The following is a 27,977-nucleotide window of genomic DNA, read 5'->3' as shown; positions in this document are numbered from 1 at the left end:
GGGTCAGTGCGCAAGACCCGAGCTTCCGCTCTGCAGCAGTCCTGAATAAGAGTTCCTAGAGGGATCCAGGAGGCTTCCGGGGGGCCGTGGGTGCCTGCTCTCCTCAGCCTCGGGCTGCAGCATCCAAGAGTGCGTCCCCCTTTGCCGATTCTTGACGTCAAGCCCCGACCGCCACGAAGCCTCGCCAGGGCGGTGGAGAGCAGAGGGAGGGTGGCGGGGAGGGGAAGCCATTGCAGCAACAGCTTGGAGGAAGGAGCTGGACGTCTCCGCCGAGAAAAACCGGGGGTGGCAGCCAGGGTAGGGGAGGCGGGGGACCTGCTCGCTCCGGGAGCCGCTGGGTTGCTGCAAAGAGGGGCGGGGAGAGGCGGGGGCGCAGCCTGCACCGCGCTGGCTCCAGCGGTGCCCGCGGGGAATGTGACATCAGCGGCGCCGGGCGCTTGCGGCTGGAGGAGGCATCTCGCCTGGGCTGCGCTGTGCACACCTCGCCCCGGGGAGAACGCATCCCGGGCAGGCGGCAGGGATGTCGGCGAAGGAGAGGCCAAAGGGCAAAGTGATCAAGGACAGCGTGACTCTCCTGCCCTGCTTTTATTTCGTGGAGGTGAGTTGGCCCAGCGCCTTGGCATAATGCAGATCCTCCGGGCGGCTCCGGAGCCAGTTCGGGTCCCGGAAGGTGTTGGAGGAGCAGAGACCATGCTGGGTGCGCGCTGCTGCCCCCAAATGCCCCCACGCTCCCCTTTCCCCCTAGGTTTCTCGGGATCTCCCCGGAGTGTGCCTGTGAGTGCCCGCCAGCCCGGGCTGGTTGCCACTAGCGTTGCCACTGCTGGGGGCCTGCAGACGGGGAGATACCTGTGTGAGTGAGCGTGGGGCTAGTTCCCTGGCCCTCCTGGACTGCCTGTGTGCTCAGCGTCGTCCCTGGCCCGGAAGGGCCATGATGCTGATATTTTGGGATTTGTGTCCTCAATCTACGAATAGCTGTCTAGAACTCTGTGAGCTTTCTAAGGGAGTTCAAATACACACAGCCATGCCCTGGGTGTCTGAGGGCTGGGGATGTTTATATAGGATTAGGAATATCGATTGCTTTATTACACAAAAACAAAAACAAAAAGCCCCTCCCCTATTAAAATTACTATGGTGTTCACATCTGCTTCTAAAATTGGGTCCACATCTCTAGGTATCAATCTATTAGCTTATTTCCATGGTTAACAAAAATTATATGCATATATACATGTATATGTATATTTATACATATGTATATGTATGTATAATATTTTTAAAATAAATGACATCATCTGATTTTACATGATTTGTACATGTGCATTTATTCTGTGCTGAGCTGTATCACAGATAAGCAGTTAACATGCAGATATATTCATAATGAGTGTCTAAGTTACCAAAATGCGGTATTTAAGGGAGGTACAATTTATGGGAGGGTTATAAAGATTGACAGGTCCAGTGATTCCATGCACTGTGGTCCACTGCATTAGGAAGACATTTTTAAGCAAGAGGTTTATTAAATCATAGGTAGAGAAGAGATGTGTTGAATATGTTTAGTGAAATCATATGGTTTTAAGCATAAAACTGTATTCTGTGTAATTAGAGCCTGGATTTCAGAGAGAAGTATAAGACTGTTGCTGAATTATAAATATCCTTCCTTGGCTGTCTTTTCAGCCAAATATGGAGGTTTAGCACTTACAAGTACAGATAGTAGATTCTGTATCTGATGATTGTGAGGCTTATCTGTGTTGAGGTATAGTCACTGTTTTGAAACTTGGGAGAAGTGACATTGTCAGATTGTTTTTATAGATAACAGTATACCTGCAGGTTTCTCTTAGGTCTTGCAAATTTTAAAAAAAATGGTTTCAGGGTTAAGAAAGATGTACGTGATTTGCATAAATCTCAGAGAAATGATGGGTGATTCCTTCATCCATGACCAATAGAAAAGAAGGGAAAAAAATGACCTGTTTATTTAAAGTAATTAATTGATTCATTTATTTTTATCTTTTCTCTTTTCACAAGGGATTTTGAGGCCATGGTTTAGATAATTTTGTTGAAAGCTTATGAAGAGTTTTCCCGAGGAAAAAAATGTGGGCACAGAAGATTCCATGATGAACAGGGTAAAGAGATAGAGAGATGAGATCCCTGCCTTCAAGTTAAATCCTGTCAGGCCACTTGTCGCATTGCTAATCCGCTGTGGTTTTGTGCAAAAGCATGTTCATTCCCTTCTGGATCTATTACATCTGTCCAGGAGAAATCAGTTCATTGCTGGCTTCTGTCTCCAGGACAGAGCACACTTGAGGTCAGCTAGAATCTGACCACATTTAGATTGTAGCTGTATGGCTTCGAGGAAAACACTTTCATGAAAGAGGATGCAAACCAGAGAATTAAGGATGTACCTAAAAGAATCTATGTGTGCACTTTTGAGGTGCCTTTAATAGGAGTACATTATCTTTTAATTTAAAATTTTAAAAGTAAAAATGCCTCAAAATACATTGAAATATGTTCTATAGGAACAAGCATCTCACAAATGTTTGTTCTTTTCCATGAGTGGAAACAACTCAAAATCATTACCTTCACTTTGAACCATTCAGACACCATCTATGGATTCCCTAGTAGGACAAGCTATAGAACCATTTCTTGAAAACAATTCATGGAGTCTGGATGTGTACTTATGACATTATGTCTTGAGAGTAGCAGATTTCAAAGGAAGAGCCACAAAACTGGATTGCAGATGATCTCTCCGAAATTTATATTCATGATGAACCACTAAAGAGCCTCTCAAAAATGAGAGGAGGCATTAGTACACCGATTATTTAAAGAGTTGACAGAATGCACTACTGTACTCCTTTGGAATGACTCATTTTGTAGGCAGTGAGAATGAGCTTTGTATCTCCTTTGGAGGATGAATAAATATAGCATGAATTAACATGTCAGTAAAATGCTCTGGAGTAATGGCACTTTGCTTTCCAGTATAGTTTCCCCAGACCTTAGTAATTAAAATGGAAGAATGAAACATGAGTGAGTCTTTCACCACATATCAACCCAAAGCACATATTTCAAGTCTTTTCTGTTATGTCAGACAATAATGTAAGGAACAAAAAGGTAAAAAAAGACCAGAATTTGAGGAGAAAATGGGACCTAAGACTTAAGTTAGGTTCCTACCATATCCCACACAAAAATAAATTCCAGACAGACCAATAATTTAAATTTTAAGAAATGGTTAAAAACTAAACAGTAATAATAGCATAACCATATTTTTTTTAGACTTTACAGTGTGAAAGACCTTTCTTAACATATAACTAAAGTCAGAAATAATATAAGAAAAGACTAACACATTTTCCTACCATCCCAAAAAGTTTCTCTATTATAACAGAAGATACTCTAAAGAAATTTTAGAGAAGAAAAGTCTCTGAGTCTCAAGTCAGTGGTACCACGGACAATTTAAACTTTGCCTTTCTTCTTGGAGTTCAGGCTGTTTTAAATTGCTATTCATGATAGGCATTAAATATGAAGAAACTAGGTCTTCCTTGGTATCTCAGCTGGTAAAGAATCCACCTGCAATGCAGGAGACCCCGGTTCGATTCCTGGGTCAGGAAAATCCCCTGGAGGAGGGAAAGACTACACAATCCAGTATTCTCAGGCTTCCCTGGTGGCTCAGATGGTACAGAATCTGCCTGAAACGCAGGAGACCTGGGTTCGATCCCTAGGCTGGAAAGATCCCCTGGAGGAGGGCATGACAACCCACTCCAGTATTTTTGCCTGGAGAATCCCCATGGACAGAGGAGCCTGGTGGGCTACTGTTCATGGAGTCGCCAAGAGTCAGACATGACTGAGCCATTAAGCACAGCATAGCATGTGAAGAAACTAACTAGGAAAGTGAAGAACAACATTCATTCCAACCAGAGGAGGCTGAAATCAGGTTAAACTGAATTATGGCCAGAAAACCTGGTCTGATAGACAGCTTGACCTGGTTCATATACCACCTGTTCTACATACTGCTTGGATAATTCTGGCCAAGTTACTTCTCTCATTCTCAATTTCTACACATGTGATAAAAATTATACGATATGACAGAAATGTATTTATTCATAGGTAATAGAAATTATAATATCCATGTATCTTAGAAAATATTATGCAGTTAAAGCATGAAATATACCAACTATCATACCTGAGCTAGAATATGCACTCAGGATGTATCAGGTGCTTTTGCATGGTGTCAGGGTATAGAAATTATATCCTATATATAGGCTGAGGTACTTAGTCACTAAAATAAAGTAATCATGTCTCAGGTTATGTCCAAACTTGATGGTAAGCAAATGTTAAATTAATGGATATAATTAATTTTTTCTTACATTTTTGGTTTATGCTGCCAATTGTTTATGCTGATAAAGGGGTTTATGGTTGACAATAATTAAATATATCAATATTACATATTAATTTGAAAAACACAAATGATTTCCAACATGGTACCTCACTTTATGAACATGTTTGACAATTCAGTTTTGCACTGTTTAATTTGGGAAGAGAAAAGTCAAGTTATGAAAGGAACTTTAAAGCAAGCATACCCTAGGCCTTAACAGGTTAAACAGAAAAGTGGGTGGAAAGGAACATTCCACTGAAGAAAAGGTTTCTCTTGCCTTTAAAGTTCCAAAGCCCTCTCCAAGTGATGGTTGTATCACTTACCATGCAATTGCAGCCGGCAGCACGCCTCAAATTAATAAAAGGTGTTTCAGCCTAAGAACCCAATATTAGACATGAGAAGGCTGGTGTGTGCCTAATTCATTTCCTTTATGCAAAGCTTAACAATGCTTCCATCTGTGCTCAGACTCACAATTTTGTTCTCATTAGTCATCCTTTTCCAAGATATGAGTTCACATTGACTCAGTACCTACTATAAACAAATGACAAATTAACCTTGAAACCGAAAGTTGCAAGTTCTTAATAAATAAATGGGGAAAAGATTCTCTATCCTTTGTGAAATAACTATGTGAAGCCAATTCAAAATATTTTAAACACGACAGGCTTGAAATCATATAGAAAATTTTCACTAATTGAATACTGTACTTAATGGATATGTTTCAGGAATTTTTTAATGCAGGTTAATTACTATAGTTTAAATCAATATCTAGACATTGTGTTCAGGAGTAGAAGCCATCATTTCTCTGTTACTGTCCTGCTTGAAGAAGTTCAAAAGGCCTTTGTTTAAGCAAGCAAAGATACCCTGGTTAGTTCAGTCTGAACATCATGCCTAGACATTATTGACAAAACCTTAACGTGTTTTTATGTTTTTCCTCACTGGAAAGTGTTCACTGTATCTTAATTGTAGCAAACATTAATTCACAAGATTTCTGTTTAGCCCAAGATCTATGTGAAAATTTTATAATTCACAGGATCTTCCTGGGAAATATAGCTAACTGATTTCCTTTTACATAAACTTTAGCATCAGCAGGAAGTACAAAATGACAACATTTCTGCATCGCACATACCAAAATAGTAGTTGTAGGATTTTTCCCTTTTCAGCGTGGCATAGGTGGTCCACTCAAAGAAGAAGTCCAAACCCTACCAAGAGAGGCAAGCTGACAAATCCTTCTTCCTTTTTTAAAGTTACAGTGCAAAGTCCTTTGGTGAAAAACAAAAAGGAAATATAGACAATAATAGAGTCCTGGGTTTTAGAGACACTAAATGAGGACATTTCCACAAATACCGAAACCAGGTCTTGAACCCAGAACCAACTATTAGGGAATTCTATACTATTCCTAGGTTGCTCCACTATCTTACTGTGTCTCCATGGTCAAGTCACTCATAGTAATCCTTGTCCTAGTAGGGGAAAAAATGGGTGCCTTCTACCAACCTTAAAGGGATGTTAATGATAATGATAATAATAAAAAGAAATAGTCTATTTCAAGCTGCCTTTATATTACAGACTCTATGTATACATTATCTTTCATCCTGAGAACTACTTTAAACGGTAGTATTATTTGTATTAAGGTAGTATCAAGAAGGGGCTTCCCTGGTGGCTCAGCTGGTAAAGAATCTGCCTGCAATGCAGGAAACCCCGGTTTGATTCCTGGGTCAGGAAGATCCCCTGGACAAGGGGTAGGCTACCCACTCCAGTGTTCATGGGCTTCCCTGGAGGCTCAGACAGGAAAGAATCTTCCTGCAATGCAGGAGACCTGGGTTTGATCCCTTGATTGGGAAGATCCCCTGGAGGAGGGCGTGACAACCCATTGCAATATTCTTGCCAGGAGAATCCCCATGGATAGAGGAGCCGGGCAGGCTACAGTCTGTGGGGTCACAGAGAGTCGGACACGACTGAGCGACGAAGGACAGCACAGCACACTATCAAGAAGGCATCATTATCCATATTTTTTTAAACAATATGTTGTAACTCAAAGAGCTAAATGTCTTTCTAGGGACACAGCAGTTAAGAGAAGAGCCACGATTTGGGTGCTTGTCCATCTCCCTCTTGCATTACCATTACCCCAGTCCACCTCACAATGACTCTAATAACGCTAACCTTAATGAGGGAGTGGGCTGGGAGACCTCTCCCGTGACTTGGCTAGCTTTGTGGTTTTGGAAGTCATGTGTGTGGATGAGGTCTTGTGGGGGTTCTACTCTGTGGAACTGAGTTTTCTCTTCATTTAGCTACTGAACCTGGCTTTGATACTGCTATCTTCTACTGAGAGCAACTAGTTTAATTCTGACGCAGACGTGTAGATGGCACAGGGGCTATCTACCCAAAAAGATGCTTCCTTTGGGAAAGCACAAGTGGTACCCTTGAGACTCCTGTGAAGGAAGAGTGAACACGGAGCTTTGGGTAGACTGAGAAGGAAGAGTCAGAATTTTAAAAAATTTAGAAAAATAGATTGTGTATGTGTGTGAGAACGATAGAGCATGGAGGAAAGAATTCCTAATAGAATAGAAATGGAGGGAGGTTAGACCAAGGAGGATTAGGAGAAAAAACATGAGAAAAATAGAAGATAGGCATGAAAGGCATGTGGAGGCAATGGGCATCAACTTTGTGAGCAAGCTCTGGGGATTCCATTAGGGACTTGAGTTGTCTAAATTGGCTTGTTAAATAAAAAGCATTAAGGGTGCAATTTTTAGTGTTTACTTTGGGAGTGTGTTACAAATATTATCACAAAGATTTCTTCCCTGCATGTGTGTACATCACAGGCTATTTCTCATGCAACGTATCAAGAACAAAATGTGAGGAAATGTCTCATTGCTGAATTAGGTCTAATAAAGTCATGTACTCCCAGAACACTTGGTTTGATTCTCCTATCACAAATGAGAAAACTGTGGCTTGAAAAGGTTAACTGAGTTACCTAAAAACACACGATGGTTAATATCAGACAAGAATACAGCCTGTCTCCCCACTGCTGTTCTGCTGCTCCTCTCTAATTATACTATTTCTAGAATTCCTTACATTACAGGGTTTCCCTCTGGATTATAACACAATATAGGTCATTATAATTCTACACATGAATAAATTGTGTTCAGTTTTTGAGCTTTATATCTAAAGCCCTTTACATATTTCATATCACATTGCATTAGCAAGTTAAAGCAGTTATGAATGGATCTGCTTTTCCAAATTGTTAGACTTGTTGAAAAGCATGTTTCCAGCTGAAAATCATAAAATTGTAAGTGATGCTTTTCTTTCTCATTGCTTAATTGTCTGCTTATCATTTCACAATGACTTCTCTGGACATGATGAGGTCTCTGACAGGAAAGGAAAGTGGAAACATTGAAAGGAGTGAGGATATAATTTACAATATCAGTGACAAAATAACTGAATTTTCTTTACAGTTTTATGTTTTTTAGTCTCTAAGACATGTCTGACTCTTTGCGACCCCATGGACTGTAGCCTATCAGGCTCCTCTGTCCATGGGATTTCCCAGGCAAGAATACCAGAGTGGGTTGCCATTTTCTTCTCCAGGGGATCTTCCTGACCCAGGAATCGAACCCAGGTCTCCTGCATTGGCAGGCAGATTCCTTACCACTGAGCCACCAGGGAAGCCCAGTTTGATAAAACAGTTTACATTATAGTTTAATGTTACTTTTTCACATACATTATTTCATGTGATCCTTTTAATACAACAGAGGAGTAGATATTAAGTCTGTTTTGCAAATTAAGTAACTGAGACTCATGCATTTGTCTAAAGCCCAAGTAGTGTCTAAAGCTCAAGTAGTGTCTAAAGCTCAAGAATTTGTCTAAAGCCCAAGTAGTGCTATTTTCCCCTGTTGACCACAGGAAGAAAAATGATTGTATTTACTGTGAAATGTCTAATTAGAAACATCTAAGCTTTCTTTAGTTTCTTCTAGAATTAATTAATTGAGACATGTACTTCCATGTAACTATGGACTAGAATCATTTCCTTATAGTGAGCTGGGTTTTGGAATGTGAAAGCCAAGGTTATTACTGTTTGGTTGCTAAGTTGTGTCTGACTCTTTTGCGATTCGATGGTCTGTGACCCCTCAGGTTCCTCTGTCTATGGGATTTCCCAGACAAGAATACTGGAATGGATTGTCAATTCTTTGGACAAAATTGATATCAGTGTGTTTTTCCAGTCTTTAATTAGGCGCTGAATCAATCATCTCTTAGGTCCATCACTGGGCCTTTGTTTTATTTTTTTTTTAGTTGTTATTGGAGTGTATTTGCTACAATGTTGTGTTGGTTTCCTCTGTACAGCAAAGTGAGTCAGCTATATATATACATATATCCCCTCTCTTTTGGGTTTACTTTCCATTTAGGTCACCACAGAGCTTGAGTAGAGTTCCCTTTGCTATATAGTCGGTTGTTTCGTTGTTTTTAAATCACAAACATTTACCTTAATCATCGTAGGGAGGATAATTGCTTCCTTATTTTCTATCATAAGATGGTTTCTATTCAGTGTAGTTCAGTTTAGTCATTCAGTCGTGTCTGACTCTTTGCAACCCCATGGACTGCAGCAAGCCAGGCTTCCCTGTCCATCACCAGCTCCCGGAACATACTCAAATTCATTTCCATTGAGTCATGATGCCATCCAACCATCTCATCCTCTGTAGTCCCCTTCTCCTGCCACCTTCAATCTTTCCTAGCATCAGGGTCTTTTCAAATGAGTCAGTTCTTCTTATCAAGTGTCCAAAGTATTTGAGTTTCAGCTTCAGCATGAGTCCTTCCAATGAATATTCAGGACTGATTTCCTTTAGGATTATCTGGTTTGGTCCCTGGACTTGCAGTCCATGGAACTCTCAAGAGTCTTCTCCAACACCACAGTTCAAAAGCATCAATTCTTCAGTGCTCAGCTTTCTTTATAGTCCAACTCTTACATCCAACCATAGCTTTGACTTAGACAGACCTTTGTTGGCAAAGTAATGTCTCTGCTTTTTAATATGCTGTCTAGGTTAGTCATAGCTTTTCTTCCAAGGAGCAAGCGTCTCTTAAGTTTATGACTGCAGTCACCAACTGCAGTGGTTTTGGAGCCCAAGAAAATAAACTCTCTCACTGTTTCATTGTTTCCCCATCTATTTGCCTTGCAGTGACGGGACCAGATGCAATGATCTTAGTTTTCTGAATGTTGAGTTTTAAGCCAACTTTTTCACTTTCCTCTTTCACTTTCATCAAGAGGCTCTTTAGTTCTTCTTCGCTTTCTTTCATAAGGGTGGTGTCATCTGCATATCTGAGGTTATTGATATTTCTCCCAGCCATCCTGATTCCAACTTGTGCTTCATCCAGCCTGGCATTTCTCATGATGTACTCTGCATATAAGTGAAATAAGCAGGGTGACAATATACAGCCTTGATGTTCTCCTTTCCACCTGGAACCAGTCTGTTGTTCCATGTCTGGTTCTAACTGTTGCTTCCTGACCTGCATACAGATTTCTCAGGAGGCAGGTCAGGTGGTCTGGTATTCCTACCTCTTTAAGTTTTCCACAGTTTGTTGTGATCCACAGTCAAAGGCTTTGATGTAGTCAATAAAGCAGATGTTTTCCTGGAACTCTCTTGCTTTTTCAATGATCCAATGGATGTTGGCAATTTGATCTCTGGTTCCTCTGCCTCTTCTAAATCCAGCTTGAACATCTGGAAGTTCTCGGTTCATGTACTCTTGAAGCCTGCCTTGGAGAATTTTGAGCATTACTTTACTAGCGTGTGAGATGAGTGCAATTGTGTGATAGTTTGAGCATTCTTTGGCATTGCCTTTCTTTGGGATTGGAATGAAAACTGACCTTTTCCAGTCCTGTGGCCACTGCTAAGTTTTCCAAGTTTGCTGGCATATTGAATGCAGCACTTTCACAGAGCCATGTTTTAGGATTTGAAATAGCTCAACTGGAATTTCCTCACCTCCACTAGCTTTGTTCATAGTGATGCTTCCTAAAGCCCACTTGACTTTGCGTTTCAGGATGGCTGGCTCTAAGTGAGTGATCACACCATTGTGATTATCTGGGTCATGAAGATCTTCTTTGTATAGTTCGTCTGTATATTCTTGCCACCTCATCTTAATATCTTCTGCTTCTGTTAGGTCCATACCATTTCTGTCCTTTATTGTGTGCATCTTTGCATGAAATACTCCCTTGGTATCTGTTACTTTCTTGAAGAGATCTCTAGTCTTTTCCATTCTATTGTTTTCCTGTTTCTTTGCATTGGTCACTGAAAAGGGCTTTCTTATCTCTCCTTGCTAGTATTTGGAACTCTGCATTCAGATGGGTATATCTTTCCTTTTCTCCTTTGCCTTTCACTTCTCTTCTTTTCACAGCTATTTGTAAGGCCTCCTCAGACAACCACTTTGCCTTTTTGCATTTCTTTTTCTTGGGGATGGTCTTGATCACTGCCTCCTGTACAATGTCATGAACCTCCATCCATAGTTCATCAGGCACTCTGTCTATCAGATCTAATCCCTTGAATCTATTTGTCACTTCCACTGTATAATTGTAAGGGATATGATTTAGGTCATACCTGTATGGTCTAGTGGTTTTCCCTACTTTCTTCAATTTAAGTCTGAATTTGGCAATAAGGAGTTCATGATCTGAGCTGCAGTCAGCTACCGGTCTTATTTTTGCTGACTGTGTAGAGTTTCTCCATCTTTGGCTACAAAGAATATAATCAATTTGATTTTGGTATTTACCATCTGGTGATGTCCATGTGTAGAATCTGTCTTGTGTTGCTGGAAGAGGGTGTTTACTATGACAAGTGCATTCTCTTGGCAAAACTCTGTTAGCCTTTGTCCTGCTTCATTTTGTACTCCAAGGGAAAATTTGCCTGTTACTCCAGGTATCTCTTGACTTCCTCCTTTTGCATTCCAGTCCCCTGTAATGAAAAGGACATCTTTTTTTGGGTGTTAGTTCTAGATGGTCTTGTAAGTCTTCATAGAACTGTTCAACTTCAGCTTCTTCACCATTACTGGTCGGGGCATAGACTTGGCTTACTGAGATATTGAATGGTTTACCTTGGAAACGAACAGAGATCATTCTGTCGTTTTTGAGATTGCATCCAAGTACTGCATTTCAGAGTCTTTTGTTTACTATGATGGCTACTCCATTTTTTCTAAGGGATTCTTGCCCACAGTAGTAGATATAATGGTCATCTGAGTTAAATTCACCCATTCCAGTCCATTTTGGTTTACTGATTCCTAAAATGTCGATGTTCACTCTTGCCATCTCCTGTTTGACCACTTCCAATTTGCCTTGATTCATGGATCTAGCATTCCAGGTTCCTATGCAGTATTGCTGTTTATACCATCGGTCTTTATTTCCATCACCAGTTACATCCATAACTGGGTTTTGTTTTTGCTTTGGCTCCATCTCCTCATTCTGGAGTTATTTCTCTACTTATCTCCTGTAGCATATTGGGCACCTACCAACCTGGGGAGTTCATCTTTCTGTGTCCTATCTTTTTGCCTTTTCATGCTGTTCATGGGGTTCTCAAGGCAAGAATACTGAAGTGGTTTGCCATTCCCTTCTCCAGTGGACCACGTTTTGTCAGAACTCTCCACCAAGACCTGTCCATCTTGGGTGACCCTACACTTCATAGCTCATAGTTTCATTGAGTTTGACAAGGCTGTGGTCCATGTGATCACTTTGGTTAGTTTTCTGTGATTGTGGTTTTCAGTCTGTCTGCCCTCTGATGGATAAGGATAAGAGGCTTATGGAAGCTTCCTGATAAGAAAGACTTACTCAGGGGGAACTGGGTCTTGTTCTGATGTGGGGGCCATGCTCAGTAAGTCTTTAATCCAATTTTCTGTTGATGGGCAGGGCTGTGTCCCTCCCTGTTGTTTGACCTGAGGCCAAACTATGGTGGAAGTAATGAAGGTAATGGCGACCTCCTTGAAAATGTCCCATGCAGGCATGCACACTCAGTGCCCCTGACCCTGCAGCAGGCCACCATTGACCCACTCCTCCACCGGAGACTGGTGGACAATCACGGGCAAGTCTGGGTCAATCTCTTGCAGGATCACTGCTTTTTTCTCCTGGGTCCTGCTACACCCAACGTTGTTTGTGCCCTCCAAGAGTCTGTTTCCCAGTCCTATATAAGTTCTGGCAGTGCTATGGTGGGTTTAATGACGACCTCCTCCAAGAGGGTTTATGCCATACCCATGTCTGCTGCACCCAGAGCCCCTGCCCCTACGGCAGGCCACTGCTGACCCATAGCTTCTCAGGAGACACTCAAACAACAGTTCTGGCTTAGTCTCTATGGGGTCTCTGGGTCCTTGTGCTCACAAGGGTTGTTTGAGTCCTCTGGGCACCTCTGGCAGGTGAGGGGTTTGATTCTCAATGTGATTTTGCCCCTCCTATCATCTTTCTGGGGCTATACCTTTGCCCTTGGATGTGGGGTATGGGTGTTTTTTTTTTTTTTGGTGGGATCTAACATTCTCCATTTGACGGTTGTTCAGCAGCGAGTTGTTTTGGAGTTCTCGCAGAAGATGAGTGCAATTCCCCCTACTCTGCCATCTTATGCCACAAAAAAACTGAATGCCAACAAGGAACCCTTCCTGCTCACACCTCCCAGGGACACCTTGGGCTTGGTTTTGAAATCAAGATCACTTCTGTACATTCTGCTAAAACTGACATTAGGCCATTTAGGTACAAATTAAAGAGAAGAAGAAATAAAGGTAATAAAAATCAGTGTATTTTCAGGAAAAGATGAACAAGTTATCAGTACATTTAGTGGACGGTTGTTTGTGAGTAATAACCATGGAAATATGTATGGATGTATTGTCTACAATATAATGTCCTTACCAAAGCCTGTGCTGTAGGACTGCTTTGGCGGTAAAATCGTCATTTAATTAAGTTCTACTCATGCTTCAGAAACTGGGCCTTTGTGGATGGTCTAAAAGAGACCAATCTTATATTAAATACACTCCAAAATGGGTGCCGAAGTAAAATAGCAGAGTGTATTCTGTTTGTACTTTTATGAAAATTCATTTATTCATTTAATAAATACTTATTGATTGTTTACTATATGCCTTTTGGTTAAATTAATGGAAATAATATGGAATCATTACTGGCACACCTTCTAATCTATAGTAGAATTTCAATAAAGTTTTATTGAATGGATGGAGTAAAATAAGACTAATAGTTATGAACATAATTGTTTTTCTTAGCTTTCTTTTCTCAGCCAGTGGAGACATTTGTATATGAAAAATAAGTTGTGATGAAGGTTAAGATTGAATCAGTCTCTAAGATCTATAAGTCCTGATTCCTAATTATATTTATGCTCATTTATGATCTGGAGCATACCTATGGATTATTTGAGATTTGCAACTTCAAAGAGAGGCATATTTAAGCAAAGAACTTGTAGTTTTAATTTTCATAGAAAATTATTTGATATAAAGTGCACATGCCAGCAAAGACTTTTTTTTTTTATTGTTGTTGTGGTAGAGTAAATTATTAGATTTGTTAGTAATAAAATGTGTTTGTGTGATATACTTGTATCCCATATTTCATTTTATTTCTTTTATATATTTTGTTCATAATTTGACTTTTTGGTGCATCTCACAATGAAACACATAACAATCATACTTAATTTAATCACACCCTTAGGATGTTGGAAAATTAAAGTTATTAATGTCCCGCATTAACCATCCCCCTTCAATATCTCTTATTCATCAATCCCTTTTATAGACATATTCAAGTAAATTAGGTCTTAAGCAGCCTTGGAAAGATTTTAATCTTGAAGGTGGGACTATAATGCACATTTAAATATGATCTCAGAGTCAGACATAAATTAGCAACTGAGCAACAACAACAATTATATAGGAGACAAGTTTGAAAAGACAGTGGCTAATGATATATTGCTGAATTATCATCTCCCAGAGTAGATTAGATCCCTTCTCTGGATAACTTATGGATTGAATGAAATATATCAGGCACGTGGTGTACACTCAATAACCATTTGCTAGATAAACTAATTAGTTATTACATAATATAAAACATAAACTTTTATAGTCCTTAAATAAAATGGTTTATTTGCAACAGCGTGGATGTACCTAGACATTATCATTTTAAGTGAAATAAGTAACAAAAGAAAGATGAATACCATATGACATCACTCATTTGTGGAGTCTAAAAAAAATGTACAAATGAATTAATTTATAAAACAAAAATAGACTCATATACTTAGACAACAAACTTATGGTTACCAAAGGGGATAGCTGAGTGAAGGGAGATAAACTAGGAGTTTGGGATTATTAGATGCACACTACTACATATAAAATCAACAACAAAGACCCATGTATACCACAGGGAACTGTATTCAGTATCTTGTAATAACCTACAGTGGAAAGTAATCCGAAAAAGCACACACACATATATAATTGAGTCACTTTGCGGTACACCTGAAATTAACACAATATTATAAACTAGCTATACTTCAATTTTAAAAATGGTTAAAGAAAGTGGTGGAGACTACATTTTGAATAAACTTTGAAGTTAGAATGACATAAAATAAAATGTTTTAAGGACAAATTTGATACTTAACTTAGTAAACAACTCAAAAGAAGTAGTTTACAAATATTGATGTCTCAAAGTCAATAATTTATGTGTATATAACTTAAGGTTGTCACATTAAATATCAAAATCAGAAATTTGTTTCTCTTATTCCATGTCTCAAATACAGAACTTTTAGTTAATTTTATTACTCTGACATCGTTTAATATTTTTCCCACTTTTTCATTACCTCCTATTTCATTTGATATTACGACATATGTGTTGGATCCCAAAATACTATCTGTTCTTTTATTAAACTATTCAGGTCCAAATATATATGTTTTTTTCTATATGAATAAAATAATTACACCAATAATTAAAATGCTATTTAAAAGTGAAGATGAAGTCAGTCAGTTGTGTCTGACTTTTTGTGACCCTGTGGATTATAACCTGCCAGGCTCCTCCGTCCATGGGGTTTCCCAGGCAAGAATTGGAGTGGGTTGCCATTTCTTTCTCCAGGGGATCTTCCTGACCCAGGGATTGAACCCAGGTCTTCCACATTGCAGATAGACTCTTTACTGTTTGAGCCACCAGGGCATCAAAAAATACTATTTAATAAAAAATTACTATTTATTCTGAGTTTATTAAGATCTTACTTTTTTAGGAGACAGTACCACTCACAGCAGAAATTGTAGGATGACATTCATAGTATATAAAGAAAAAATGTGCATTATATTAATTTATTTTCTGATATTTATCAATTTCTGCTGGAGAGTAAGGTCAGTGGTAAAAATTTTTAGCAAGAGGTAGTAGGCATACAAACATGAACTTAGATACTAGATTTCTTGATTTTATAATCTAGTTAAACAAACTGTATAATGTTGTATAAACCATGTGATACTTCTGTGTTTCAGTTACCTCATCTGTTAGATGGGAAAGTAATAGTACCTTCATCAGACAGCTGTTGTGAAGATCAGATGAATTCAGAAATGTAAAAGTATGAACTTTACATGATACCTGGCAAATATTAGTAGCACTAAGTTGTGATTTGTACTCATGTTTTTAAAAGACAGGTATATGTTCTATGGGCAAAGAAATTACAGCTGTAAGAAAATATTTCAAAGCAATTACTTTTAAGAATTGAAAGACAGGTCCCCAGCCTCAGGTCTTAGTCTCAAATTAGCTTTATTTTTTTTTTTTCCAATTTCTCCTTTATTTATTTATTTATTTATTTTCCAGTGGGTTTTGTCATACATTGATATGAATCAGCCATAGATTTACACGTATTCCCCATCCCGATCCCCGCTCCCAACTCCCTCTCGAACAAAATGCTTTCCAAGATAGTACATATACTTGTGTAATTATGTAAGAGGAGCAAATCAGAACCTGAGGTTAAAGCTGGTGACTACAAAGCTTAGTACTCCAAGGTTAATGCTAGATCAATATTCAAGTGATAAAACAACCTACATAATAAAGGAATCCTCATTTTCAGGCTGATTCTTTACCAGCTGAGCCACAAGGGAAGCCCAAGAATACTGGAGTGGGTAGCCTATCCCTTCTCCAGTGGATCTTCCTGACCCAGGAACCGAACAGGGGTCTCCTGCATTGCAGGCAAATTCTTTACCAACTGAGCTATCAGGGAACCCCAATAAAACAACCACATACCATTATTTAAACTTTACTGTTAGATCACAGTGATTTTAACTAGTCTTTTTAGATCTGTAAAGATGTAATTTATATTTGGTTATGAAGATATAAGGGGTCTTCCCTGGTGGCTGAGTGGTAAAGAACCCACCCACCAAGCAGGAGACCCAGGTTCAATCGCTGTCGGGAAGATCCCCTGGAGAAGGAAACGGCAGCCCACTCCAGTATTCTTGCCTGGAGAATCGCATGGACAGAGGAGCCTGGGGGGCTACAGTCCATTGGATTGCAAACAGTCAGACACAACTTAGTGACAGACTTTCACTTTTCATAAAGACATACAACATATTTTCCTCCTTAAACCTAACATATATATTAGGTTTGTTCTCTCTTTCCTATTAATTACCATTGCTACTTGAAGCACTCAGTCTGAGCTTCTTGTGTTCTGTAGTGTTGAAAAAAATTATTAGAATTCTAGAAATTCACAGTAGGAGCATTTTCTACAGTAGAAGTAAACAAGGGTCTTTTAACTTGGGGATTTTTCTTTAGTCAAGTTAACTACACTTATAAGAACCATGTAAACATTGACATTTCTGTTCAAGTCATCCATATATGCATTAATTTGGTACATCAAGTTTACCCAGTATGGCAGGTCCTCCCCTAATACTAGGCCCTTTGGATAGAGAAGTGAATGGGATCATTTCCTTACTCTCAGGATCTCTTCACTGAGTAAGAGAGAAAAGTAAAGGAATAATTGCCATCCCAAATAACAATTGCTGTGTCAGAGGCATTCATCGGGCCATCTCTGTGCAGTTAGAGAGTGATCCAAAGGAAACATGAGAGGAAAGCATCTGGGGAGCTTGAAATGTGCCAATTCCTGATATTTTGTATTTGAAGTCATTTGCTATGGAAAATAGAAGTGAAGATGAAAGCAGACCATGTTCAAGATATAACTAAATTTCTTGAGATATTACAAAAAATAAAAAATAACATTGGCGAAAACTGCACAGGAAAAAATAATCAAGACCTTGGAATACCATATACTTAAGAGCATGATTCAAAAGTGCCTGGCACCCCTTTGCCCTGGGTGTCATTAAACCTCTTGTACACATGGCCATCTTGAACTTCTGTCCTCTAATCTGGCATTTCCACTGGAGCCTGGGGCTATTCTTTCCTGAAAAGCACCAGACTAGTGCCAGATGGCCGTGGTGACATGTACCGAAGTGGCAGCAGGGTGTAATGGGACTCACGCTTCCAGGAATTTAACAGATTGGGTTCCTACAATCGGCCTGTACTTAGAATCCAGGCATGCTGTTCACCCTACCTTGAGCAGGGTCTCCACCTTAAAGTTTATCTTAAATACCCAGAAAACTTATGGGGAAATGTTTAAATAAAAAGTCAATATATATATATGTATATTTTTTTTGTAGGAATAAGTGCTCAATATATTCTTTCTGAAACAAAATGAAGAGAGTTCTAGTAAAGATAGATACTAGATTTGCTCAAAAGAAGCAGTTTTCATGTTTGAGTGATAAAAAGTCGGTGGAGAAACTGTTAGGAGTATTTAAGAGTTAAGAGCAAGGGGCAGCTTTTTCATATGGCACATTCCCTCTGCAACACCCTCTTCTCATTTGGGAATTTCAGCCATTGTAGCAATGTTGAGAGGGAAAGCAGTTTGAGACCCAGGAACAAAGCAGTTTAGAGCGTTTTTCCTATACTTAGGCACTTAGGTAGGAATCTGGGTGATCCCCTTTACCTGCTTTGTGACCATTGGCCAATTTATGTGACCTCTCTCAGTTTTCTCATCTGTAAATTGGGGATATCAATAGATGGTATATCGGGTTGTAGGACTGAATGCAGCAATCTATTATAGAACTAGCTTAGTATCTTTCACCCAGGTCCTCAACACATTCTATGTACTACTAAGAAACTGTCCATGTTTTCTGCTTATTTAATAGTAATATCCTGATTTCTTTCAATTAAATTCAGCAAGCATTTTATCGGACACCCAAAATTTTCAAAGCACTGTGTGAATTACAAAGGTCTCACTTTGTAGTACCAGATCTTAAGACAAAGGCTGATAATATACAAATAACTACAATCCAAGGCAGACTAACAGGTCCTACAATAAAGATATATATGAACACATGAGGCAGAATCTTCAGTTCTGAATGGAGACCATGGGAGAGGTTTCAGGGAGAAAAAATTATGTGATCTCAACTTCTACGAGGATAGTTTTTATGGGAAGCAAATGTGAAAATGTAAATCAGAGACTTGAACATGTCTGTCTGGGACATAAGTGTAAGGGGGTCAGAAGTGTTTGTGGTTGAGCAAGTGAAGAGTAGGTACAGAGCACAATTAAACAAGAAAGGCAGATGGAAGTTGTAATATGAAAGATCATGTATAATACAAAAGGTTATTCTGGGAAATTTGTGTTTTATTTTGTAATTAGCAGAGAATCATGAAAGGTATGATTAGAGGTGAATTCCAGAAAAATTAGACTTGAAGTATTATGGAGGATGAAACAAATTATAGAGAATAGAGGTAAAAAAAAATCTAATACATTATATGTGGTAGTAAGAGTATAAAAGAAGTGTGAGGGATGATTTTTACATCATGACAGCACATAGAGAATTTTAGATGTAGATGACAATATTAGAAGACCCCCATTTCACTGATGACAGATAAGACCTAGAAAGGTTAAGTGACCTGCTCCAAATCCCAGAAGTTGTGTATGCACTCAGTTCCTCAGTTGTGTCTGACTCTGGGACTGCATGGACTGTAGTCCACCAGACTTCTCTGTTCATGTGATTGTCCCAGCAGGAATTCTGGAGTGGGTGCCATTTCCAGTATGGGGATCTTCCCAACCCAGGGACCAAAACTTCATCTCCTGCTTTGCAGGTAGATTCTTTACCACTGAGCCACCAGGGAAGTCCAAAAGCTAGTGGAAGAATTGAGGGAAGAAACAATTTTTCTGGTCCTATGGTCAGCATTGATTTCCCTCAGTCACACTGTCCTGTTTTAATTTGAATCAATGCATGTCATTGATATAAGCCATATCCATTCTATTTGTGAAAACTTGTTTAGATTTTTAGACCTTGAATATGTTTTAGACACATTCTGACCTACTCTTAATGATGTTACAATTGTTAGTATGCTTTTCATGATCTATATTCTTGAGGTTCACTATAGTTAACCTAAATATGCTACAATTTTGTTGAAGACAAACCATAAAGCCCTATACTATATTTAGTTATTATTATTTTCAGTATTTAAAGGAAATATTTATCTCTACTAACTATAAGGCAAAAATGCTAAGGAATATCATTAAAGATCACACTATAGGAAATGGAAAACTCTATCACTGTGTATTGACCTATGACCAAGTTCTTACTGGCCACCAGTTTTAATAAAATTACTTTCATATGCTAATATTTCTTCTAGTTTGAATTCCATTTGAATAGAATGTATGTTTTAAGTTTCATATTTTGTATGATTGGGCGATACTTAGAATTGATGCAGAGTCTGACATTTAAAATTTGTTATTAAATAAAAATGTTCTTTTTCTCTTAAATTATCTCTTGCATATAAGGCAAGTATGAATATACTCAATTATATTCTTTGATTCTTGTGACATTATTTGTATCAAAACCAAGTTAATTTAAGTTTGAAGTTTCCTGTGCAAGTGGTGTTTTTCAAAACTGAAGGTGATGGTGTTCAAATCATCCTGTATCAATGACATGCAGCTTTCTCCCTGCAACCTTGGACGCTCTTTAGACCCAGATTGGCATCTTACTCTCTTCTTGGTATTTTGATAACTGAGAGGCATCTCAGTTTTAATATTTCAAAAAAAAAAAAAACCCCTTATGTTCCTCCTAGTTAAGCTTCTCTCAGCCTTCCCTATCCTAGTAAATGACACCCCCCAGCCCAATCACTCAAGCCTCAAATCCTTAAAATCAACCTTTATTGTTTTCTTTTCAATAACCAGCTCATCAACAAGCCCTGTCATTTTTGCCTCTAAAGTTATATCCAGAATCTGCCGACATCTCTTTGTCTCAGTGCTGTGTGCCGTGTGTTGTGCTAAGTCGCTTCAGAGGTGTCCAACTCTGTGCGACGCTATGGACTGTAGCTTGCCAGGCTCCTCTGTCCCTGGGATTTCCCAGGCAAGAATACTGGAGCAGGTTGCCATTTCCTCCTCCAAGGGATCTCCCGGACCCAGGGATAGAACCCATTGTCTCCTGCATCTGCAGGTGGATTCTTTACCACTAGTGCTGCCTAGAAAGCCCTAGCACATACTAGGCACTCAATAAGTATTTGTTGGATTTTGAAGAGCCTTCTAATTTTCACCCTGCTTTTACCTTTGACCCATCACAGTCATTCTCAACTCAACTGCCAGAGTGATCTTCCTAAAATATATTCTGAGTCTTACTATATCTCTGCTTAAACACTCCAAAGTTATTTCCAAATGTACTTTGAATGAATAAAATATGAACGCCTGCCATGGACTTCAATGCTCTGAGAAGTCTGGTCCCAAATCCACCTCTCTGACTTTAGCTTTCCTTTTGACTATGCCTTTTACCTAGTTTTTATATGGTTAGTTCATTCTTGCCCACTCAAGTCTTTGTTTTAAAAATACTTGCCTAGGTAGGTCTTCCTTGATCTAAAATAGCAATACAGTCAATTACCACAGCCCCCTGTCTTGTCTTCTTTATAATATGTGTTCTTGCTAATATTGTAATTTTTAATTTTTATCTGCATTCTTCAGAAAGAATGAAATCTTCATCAGAATAAGGACTTTGTCTTTTATCACAGCTGTATTCCCAGGATGTAGAACAATGCCTCAAACCAGTAGGCTTCAATAGATATTTGTTGAATGAATAAATAAGTGAGCCATGGATATAATGTATGTAACTGACCCTCTGTTACCATGATCCCACCAGTTTATGAATATCTCAGTGGACTCCAAATTTACCATGTCTGTGTAAAAGGAAAATAATGGAATTGATAGGTCTGTAGGCTGAGAGCAAGTGAACTCCCTGAATGAGAAAAGTTTGTTATTATCAAGATGCTAAAAACAAGTAAGGTATCTGACCTAGATAAAATGTCATGATAGATTCCATAAAATGTTTCACTAACATTGAAGTACACCTTGTATTTGTCTTGTTCAAGCTGGCATCAGAAAAATCAATATTATCTAGTAAATGCCATCTTTCGAAACACATTTCTTTTGTTTGCTCTGTTCTCTAAACTATTATAATTTTCTCTCTAAAAATTGCCCTATTATTTTTACTCGCAAGTCTCGTATTAGAGGATAATTATAAAAATCAATCTTTTCTTTTTGAAAACCATTTTCCCAATCTTCAGATAATTTCCTTTCTCTGTATTGCTGCATAAAAATAGTGTGGTTCACACTTTTTTCTTTGCTACGACATAACTAGAGAATAAAATTCCTAATACTTGACTATGTAGGACTTTTAAAATCTCTTTTTAAATCTCATTTTAAATGCAATCAAAAGCTGTCTGTGTGATTTTATGTATTTATATCATTTTATGTATACATAGCAATTCTATATCTATGCCAAAGTTAGCACATACTCTCTGTTAAATTTCTTACATTCAAAAGAAAATTATTGTTGTATACTTCAAAAGATAAAAATAATCTTTGAAGATAAGTATGTTAGAAACAAACATTACCATTTAATCCATTACACTGTCCAGTAGTAAAATATAGGAAAATGATGTCTAAAATTACTTTTACCCCAAATATTTAATAAGCATTTTGTTCAAAGCTCTTTCTTAAAAACCAAAATTGATGTAAAAGGCAAAGAATAAAAGATACCTTTTTAAAAAAGTCAGAGAAACAAATAGCAAAAGGGAATAAAAATATGATTCTTATTTTGAAGACAGATGAAAGTCTTGAAACATGCTTCAATAGAACTATATAAAAGATATTAACATATGGATAGAAAGATACATGGATTAGAAAAACTGGAAAAATTGGCCGTTTCAAGGAGGCTAATGTTTTAAAAGGCTAAAATGCATAATATTAATAATGAAGGAAATTATTTCACACATTTATTTATAATATATATGCATATATATTTGAAAAACACTATGATGTTATATTATTAGTTTAAATATTAAAGTGAATAAGCTTAGGCCCCATCTTAAGGATATTTTCATTGGGGAAGCAGAAAAAAGGCTGTAATTAATCTATACCAGATCACTGTAATAAAGAACAGTGTGTAGAAATTTCCAAAGACAAAATACTGGGAAATTAAGAAAGAGGAAATTACTCTCAAAAAGAATTACCAAGTAAGTCAAGTGGGAAAAGTTACATTTGAGGAGTGTATTATTATTAATATGTATAACAGCAATGACCATCTCAAACATGACTCCTGTTTAAAACATATATGTAGAAGGCCTAAAATATGAACTAATGGCATCAAGGGAGGATGTGGATCATCAAATCTGGTTAAATATTTGACATTCAAATTAATGGAGGAAAATTTTTTCTAAATTTATTGAAACCACGTTTTTAAGATAATGTTTATGCTAAGTGAAACTTACTGTTAACTACAGATTTGCAAATATAAACTCTTATTTAAACAGAACTGCAGATTAAACAGTACCCCTATTCATTGATGCTAACTGTAATTCAAAATACCAGACTACCTGACCTGCCTCTTGAGAAATCTGTATGCAGGTCAGGAAGCAACAGTTAGAACTGGACATGGAACAACAGACTGGTTCCAAATAGGAAAAGGATTATGTAAAGGCTGTATATTGTCACCCTGCTTATTTAACTTATATGCAGAGTACATCATGAGAAATGCTGGGCTGGATGAAACACAAGCTGGAATCAAGATTGCCGGGAGAAATATCAATAACCTCAGATATGCAGTGACACCACCCTTATGGTAGAAAGCAAAGAAGAACTAAAGAGCCTCTTGATGAAAGTGAAAGAAGAGAGTGAAAAAGTTGCCTTAAAACTCAACATTGAGAAAACTAAGATCATGGCATCCGGTCCCATCACTTCATGGCAAATAGATGGGGAAACAGTGGAAGCAGTGGCAGACTTTATTTTTGGGGGCTCCAAAATCACTGCAGATGGTGACTGCAGCCATGAAATTAAGACACTTACTCCTTCAAAGAAAAGCAATGACCAACCTAGACAGAATATTAAAAAGCAGAGACATTACTTTCCCAACAAAGGTCCATCTAGTCAAGGCTATGGTTTTTTCAGTAGTCATGTATGGATGTGAGAGTTGGACTGTGAAGAAAGCTGAGCGCCGAAGAATTGATGCTTTTGAACTGTGGTGTTGGAGAAGACTCTTGAGAGTCCCTTGGACTGCAAGGAGATCCAACCAGTCCATCCTAAAGGAGATCAGTCCTGGGTGTTTTTTGGAAGGACTGATGTTGAAGCTGGAGCTCCAATACTTCGGCGAAGAGCCGACTCATTTGAAAAGTCCCTGATGCTGGGAAAGATTGAGGGCAGGAGGAGAAGGGGACGACAGAGGATGAGATGGTTGGATGGCATCATCGATTCAATGGACATGAATTTTAGTAAATTGAGTTAACTCCAGGAGTCGGTGATGGACAGAGAGGCCTGGCATGCATGGGGTTGCAAGAGTTGGACAGGACTGAGTGACTGAACTGAACTGAACTGATCCTAAAACTCTACTCCCATTTTTGGAAATGAAGCACAGAGCTATGTTTTAGAAATAAGACCTTGTGGCTACAATTCGTGGATTCAAAATCCAACCACTTCTACTTGCTAGAGGAAACTGAGCTTATCTATCCGAAAAGTATAAATAGTTGTTTAGCATAAGTATCTCCCAAATAGTTAGCACTTATGTCATAATAGAAAGTTTTTAATTAGATGAATTAAAATTAATTAATAAGATTAATTAAAATTTCAAAGACAGAAAATTATCTGTCATATTGAGTGCTATTTAAAGTATTTGTTGAATTAAAGATAGAGTATATTTAACTTGATTTAAATGAAAAAATCTTAATTGTACACATAAACCATAGTGTTGATTTATTGGTCAAGTCTGGAAGATACTGCTTCTTACAAGAGAGGGAAATGGTGAGGAGGAATGACCAGATATTTAGAGTGGTCAAATGGTCATGGATTTTAATAAGAAAAATGTAAGTGTTTTTACAGGCTTTTGATCTCTATATTGAAAAACATCCATCTGAAAAACAGAAAGACAATGCCAGATTAGTTTCATACATCATTACTTTTTCCAATCACCTCATTACAAAAACTGTATTGGGAATAGAAGACATAATACTGTCTTGTAAAATTTATTTATTTTTAAACCAGATGACCAGAAATCATGGATGGTCAATAATATTTTTTAACAAAACTTGATCTGCTTTGTTAAATAAATATTTTATCCTCCACTAGTAAGTAAGCCTTAAGATAGATACTTTTTTCAGTGTTGTAGAAATCTGTGTCTTCAGATTCTGAAAGACCTGGCATTGGACCTTGTATTTGCGGTATCTTTTCTCTAGCTGAGAACAGGTGTCTCAGTAAGCTTATGATCTTTAATCACCAAGCCCATGTCTTGTTTGTCATATCACAGTAAGGACACACATAGCACCTGGCACATTGTAGGTTGAACGAATGAGTAATTCAATCTATGACACAAAGTCTAGAAAGTAAATTGTGCCTAGTTTAGGTTTAGCAGACAAACTGGAAGACATCCAGTGAAATTAGAATTTCAGATAAACAATGTTTAATGTAAGTATCTCCAAAATATTACATGGGGACCACTCTAAAAGTGATTTATTGCTTATCTGAAATTCTAATCTCACTGAGTGATGTATTTTCATTTGCTAAATCTCGTAACTCTAGTCTAGTTATTGTAATGAATTAATATTTGCTTGTTGATTCAATTAGTCATTTATCAACAGGCATTTATTGTTTTATTAAATTATGAAATGATATATTGCATGCCTACCATGTGCCAGGAATAATTCTATACCTTAGGCACTCAGCAACAAATAACACTGGCAGACTCTCCCTTCATGGAGCATGTATTTCAGTGGGAGATGAGGGGAGAAGAAAAATAAATAAGTGAAGTGTTGAATCAACAAGACAATTTCAGTTAATGATAAACGTCATGAAGAAATGAAACGAGATGATAAGGGTAGAGGGAAAGATGGATCAATGGCTACTTTCCTAGTGATGATACAGAAGTCATTAAATGATAAGGAGAAGCCATTCAGACAAAGAGCTGGGGGAGAGCACAAAAGAAAGAAGAAACAGCACATGCAAAAACCCGAGGTAGAAATGAATTTGACTGCTACAGGATAAGAGTGAAGACCATAGGACTACATCAAACTAAAAAGCTTCTACACAGCAAAGGAAACCATCAAAAAATGAAAAGACAGCCAATCAGATGTAGTGAAAGTGAAAGTTGCTTAGTCGTGTCTGACTCTTTGCGAACTCATGGACTGTATAGTCCATGGAATTCTCCAGGTCAGAATACTGGAGTGGGTAGCCTTTCCTTTCTCCAGGGGATCTTCCCAACCCAGAGATCGAACCCAGGTCTCCCACATTGCAGATTCTTAACCAACTGAGCTATGAGGGAAGCCCAATCAGATGTAAAAAATCATTTATCTATTATAATGGCATTACCAACTCGGACATGAATTTGGGCAAACTCGAGGAAATAGTGAGGGACAGCGAGGCCTGGTGTGCTGCAGTCCATGGGGTTGCAAAGGATCAGACATGACTTAGCGACTGAACAACAAAATCTATTATAATTAGGGCCAATGTCCAAAGTACATATAAGGGACTCATACTACTTAATAGGGCCTTCTCCAGTGACTCAGTGGTGAAGGATTCACCTGCAATACAGGATATGTGTGTTTGATCTTTGGGTTGGGAAGATCCCCTGGAGAAGGAAATGGCAACCCACTTTAGTATTCTAGCCTGGGAAATCCCACGGACAGAGGCTAGCATGGTGGGCTATGGTCCATGGGGTTGCAAAGAGTCAGGGACAATTTAGCAACTAAACAACAACTTAATAGCCAAGAAAAAAAACCTCCCACAAAACATGCAAACCCAAGCAATTTGATTATAAAATGAGCAGAGGATCTGAATAGACAATTTTCCAAAGAAAATATACAATGGGCAATAGATATAGGAAAAGATGCTCAATATCACTAATCATGAAGGAAATGTAAATCAAAACCCCATGAGATACCACCTCATACGTATTAGAATGGTTATCCTCAAAAAAGACAAGAAATAACAAGTATTGACATGGATGTGGTGGAAAGGGAACCATTGTGCACTGTTTGGGTATGGAAATTTGTGCATCCATTATGGAAAACAGTAGTTTTCTAAAAAATTTAAAAATAAGAGTGCCATATGATCCAGTGGTTCCACTTCCAGGTATTTATCTAAAGAAAACTGAAACACCAACTGGAAAAGATATATGCCCCACTGTGTTCATTGCAGCATAGTTTGCAGTAATCAAGACATGGATTCAACCTAAGTATCCACTGATGGATGAAGAAGTAAAGAAAATGTGGTACATATATACTATAGAATATTATTCAGCCTTCAAAAAGAAGGAAATACTGACATTTGAGACAACATGGATGGATTTTTAAGGCATTATGCCAAGTGAAATAAGTCAGTCAGAGAAAGATAAATATCATATGATCTCATTTATATGTAGAATCAAAAAAAAACAGCAGCAATAAAAAATCAAATTCATAGAAACAGAGAACAGATTGGTGGTTGCCAGAGGTGGGGAATGACAGTGGGCAAGATGGGTAAAGGGGGTCGAAAGTCACAGATGCTCCGTTATAAGACAAATAAGTCCTGGGGATGTAATGTACATATAGAGACTATAGGTAATAATACTGTATTGTATGTTTAAAAGTTGCTAAGAGAGTTGATTTTAAAAGTACTAATCATAAAAAAGAAATTGTTAAGTATGTGTAGTGATGGATGTTGACTAAATTTATTGTGGTGATCATTTTGCAATATATATAAAAATATTAAATCTTATGCTGCATACCTGAAATTAATATAATGTTATATGTTGATATATGTCAATTATTTTTCAACTAAAAGGGGAGACCCATTGGCTTATAGTGGTTAGGGGGCTGGTTGCTACTACAGCTGTTTAATCACTAAGTTGTGTCCGACTCTTGGCTACCCCACAGTCTGTAGCCCTTCAGTCTCCTCTGTCCATCGGGTTCTCCAGGCAAGAATACTGGAATGACTTGCCATTTGCTTCTCCAGGGGATCTTCCTGACCCAGGGATGGAACCCGCATCTCCTGCTTGGCAGGCAAATTCTTTCCACAGATCCACCTGTGAAGCCCAAGGGGAACTGGTAGTGGTGGTTTAGTCACTAGGTCATGACCAACTCTCACAACCCCATGGACTGTAGCCTGCCAGACTC

The 27,977-nt window shown here is 38.2% G+C and overlaps 1 protein-coding gene across 2 annotated transcripts in view; it reads left to right on the top strand.

Moving 5' to 3' along the window:
- Positions 1-433: 433 nt before the first annotated feature.
- Positions 434-27,977, top strand: part of PLPPR4 (phospholipid phosphatase related 4) — a 48,028-nt gene continuing 20,484 nt past the window's right edge. For both annotated transcript variants that reach the window (XM_061119978.1, XM_061119977.1), the window contains exon 1: positions 434-598. In XM_061119978.1, coding sequence (XP_060975961.1) covers positions 521-598 — 78 coding nt within the window. In that variant the 5' untranslated portion in view covers positions 434-520. The remainder of the gene's footprint in view (positions 599-27,977) is intronic.

This window comes from Dama dama, chromosome 20, assembly GCF_033118175.1.
Source record: "Dama dama isolate Ldn47 chromosome 20, ASM3311817v1, whole genome shotgun sequence".
In the NCBI taxonomy this organism is placed as follows: domain Eukaryota; kingdom Metazoa; phylum Chordata; class Mammalia; order Artiodactyla; family Cervidae; genus Dama; species Dama dama.
Note: the sequence above shows the minus strand (reverse complement) of the source record. Positions and strands in the feature narration are given on the sequence as shown.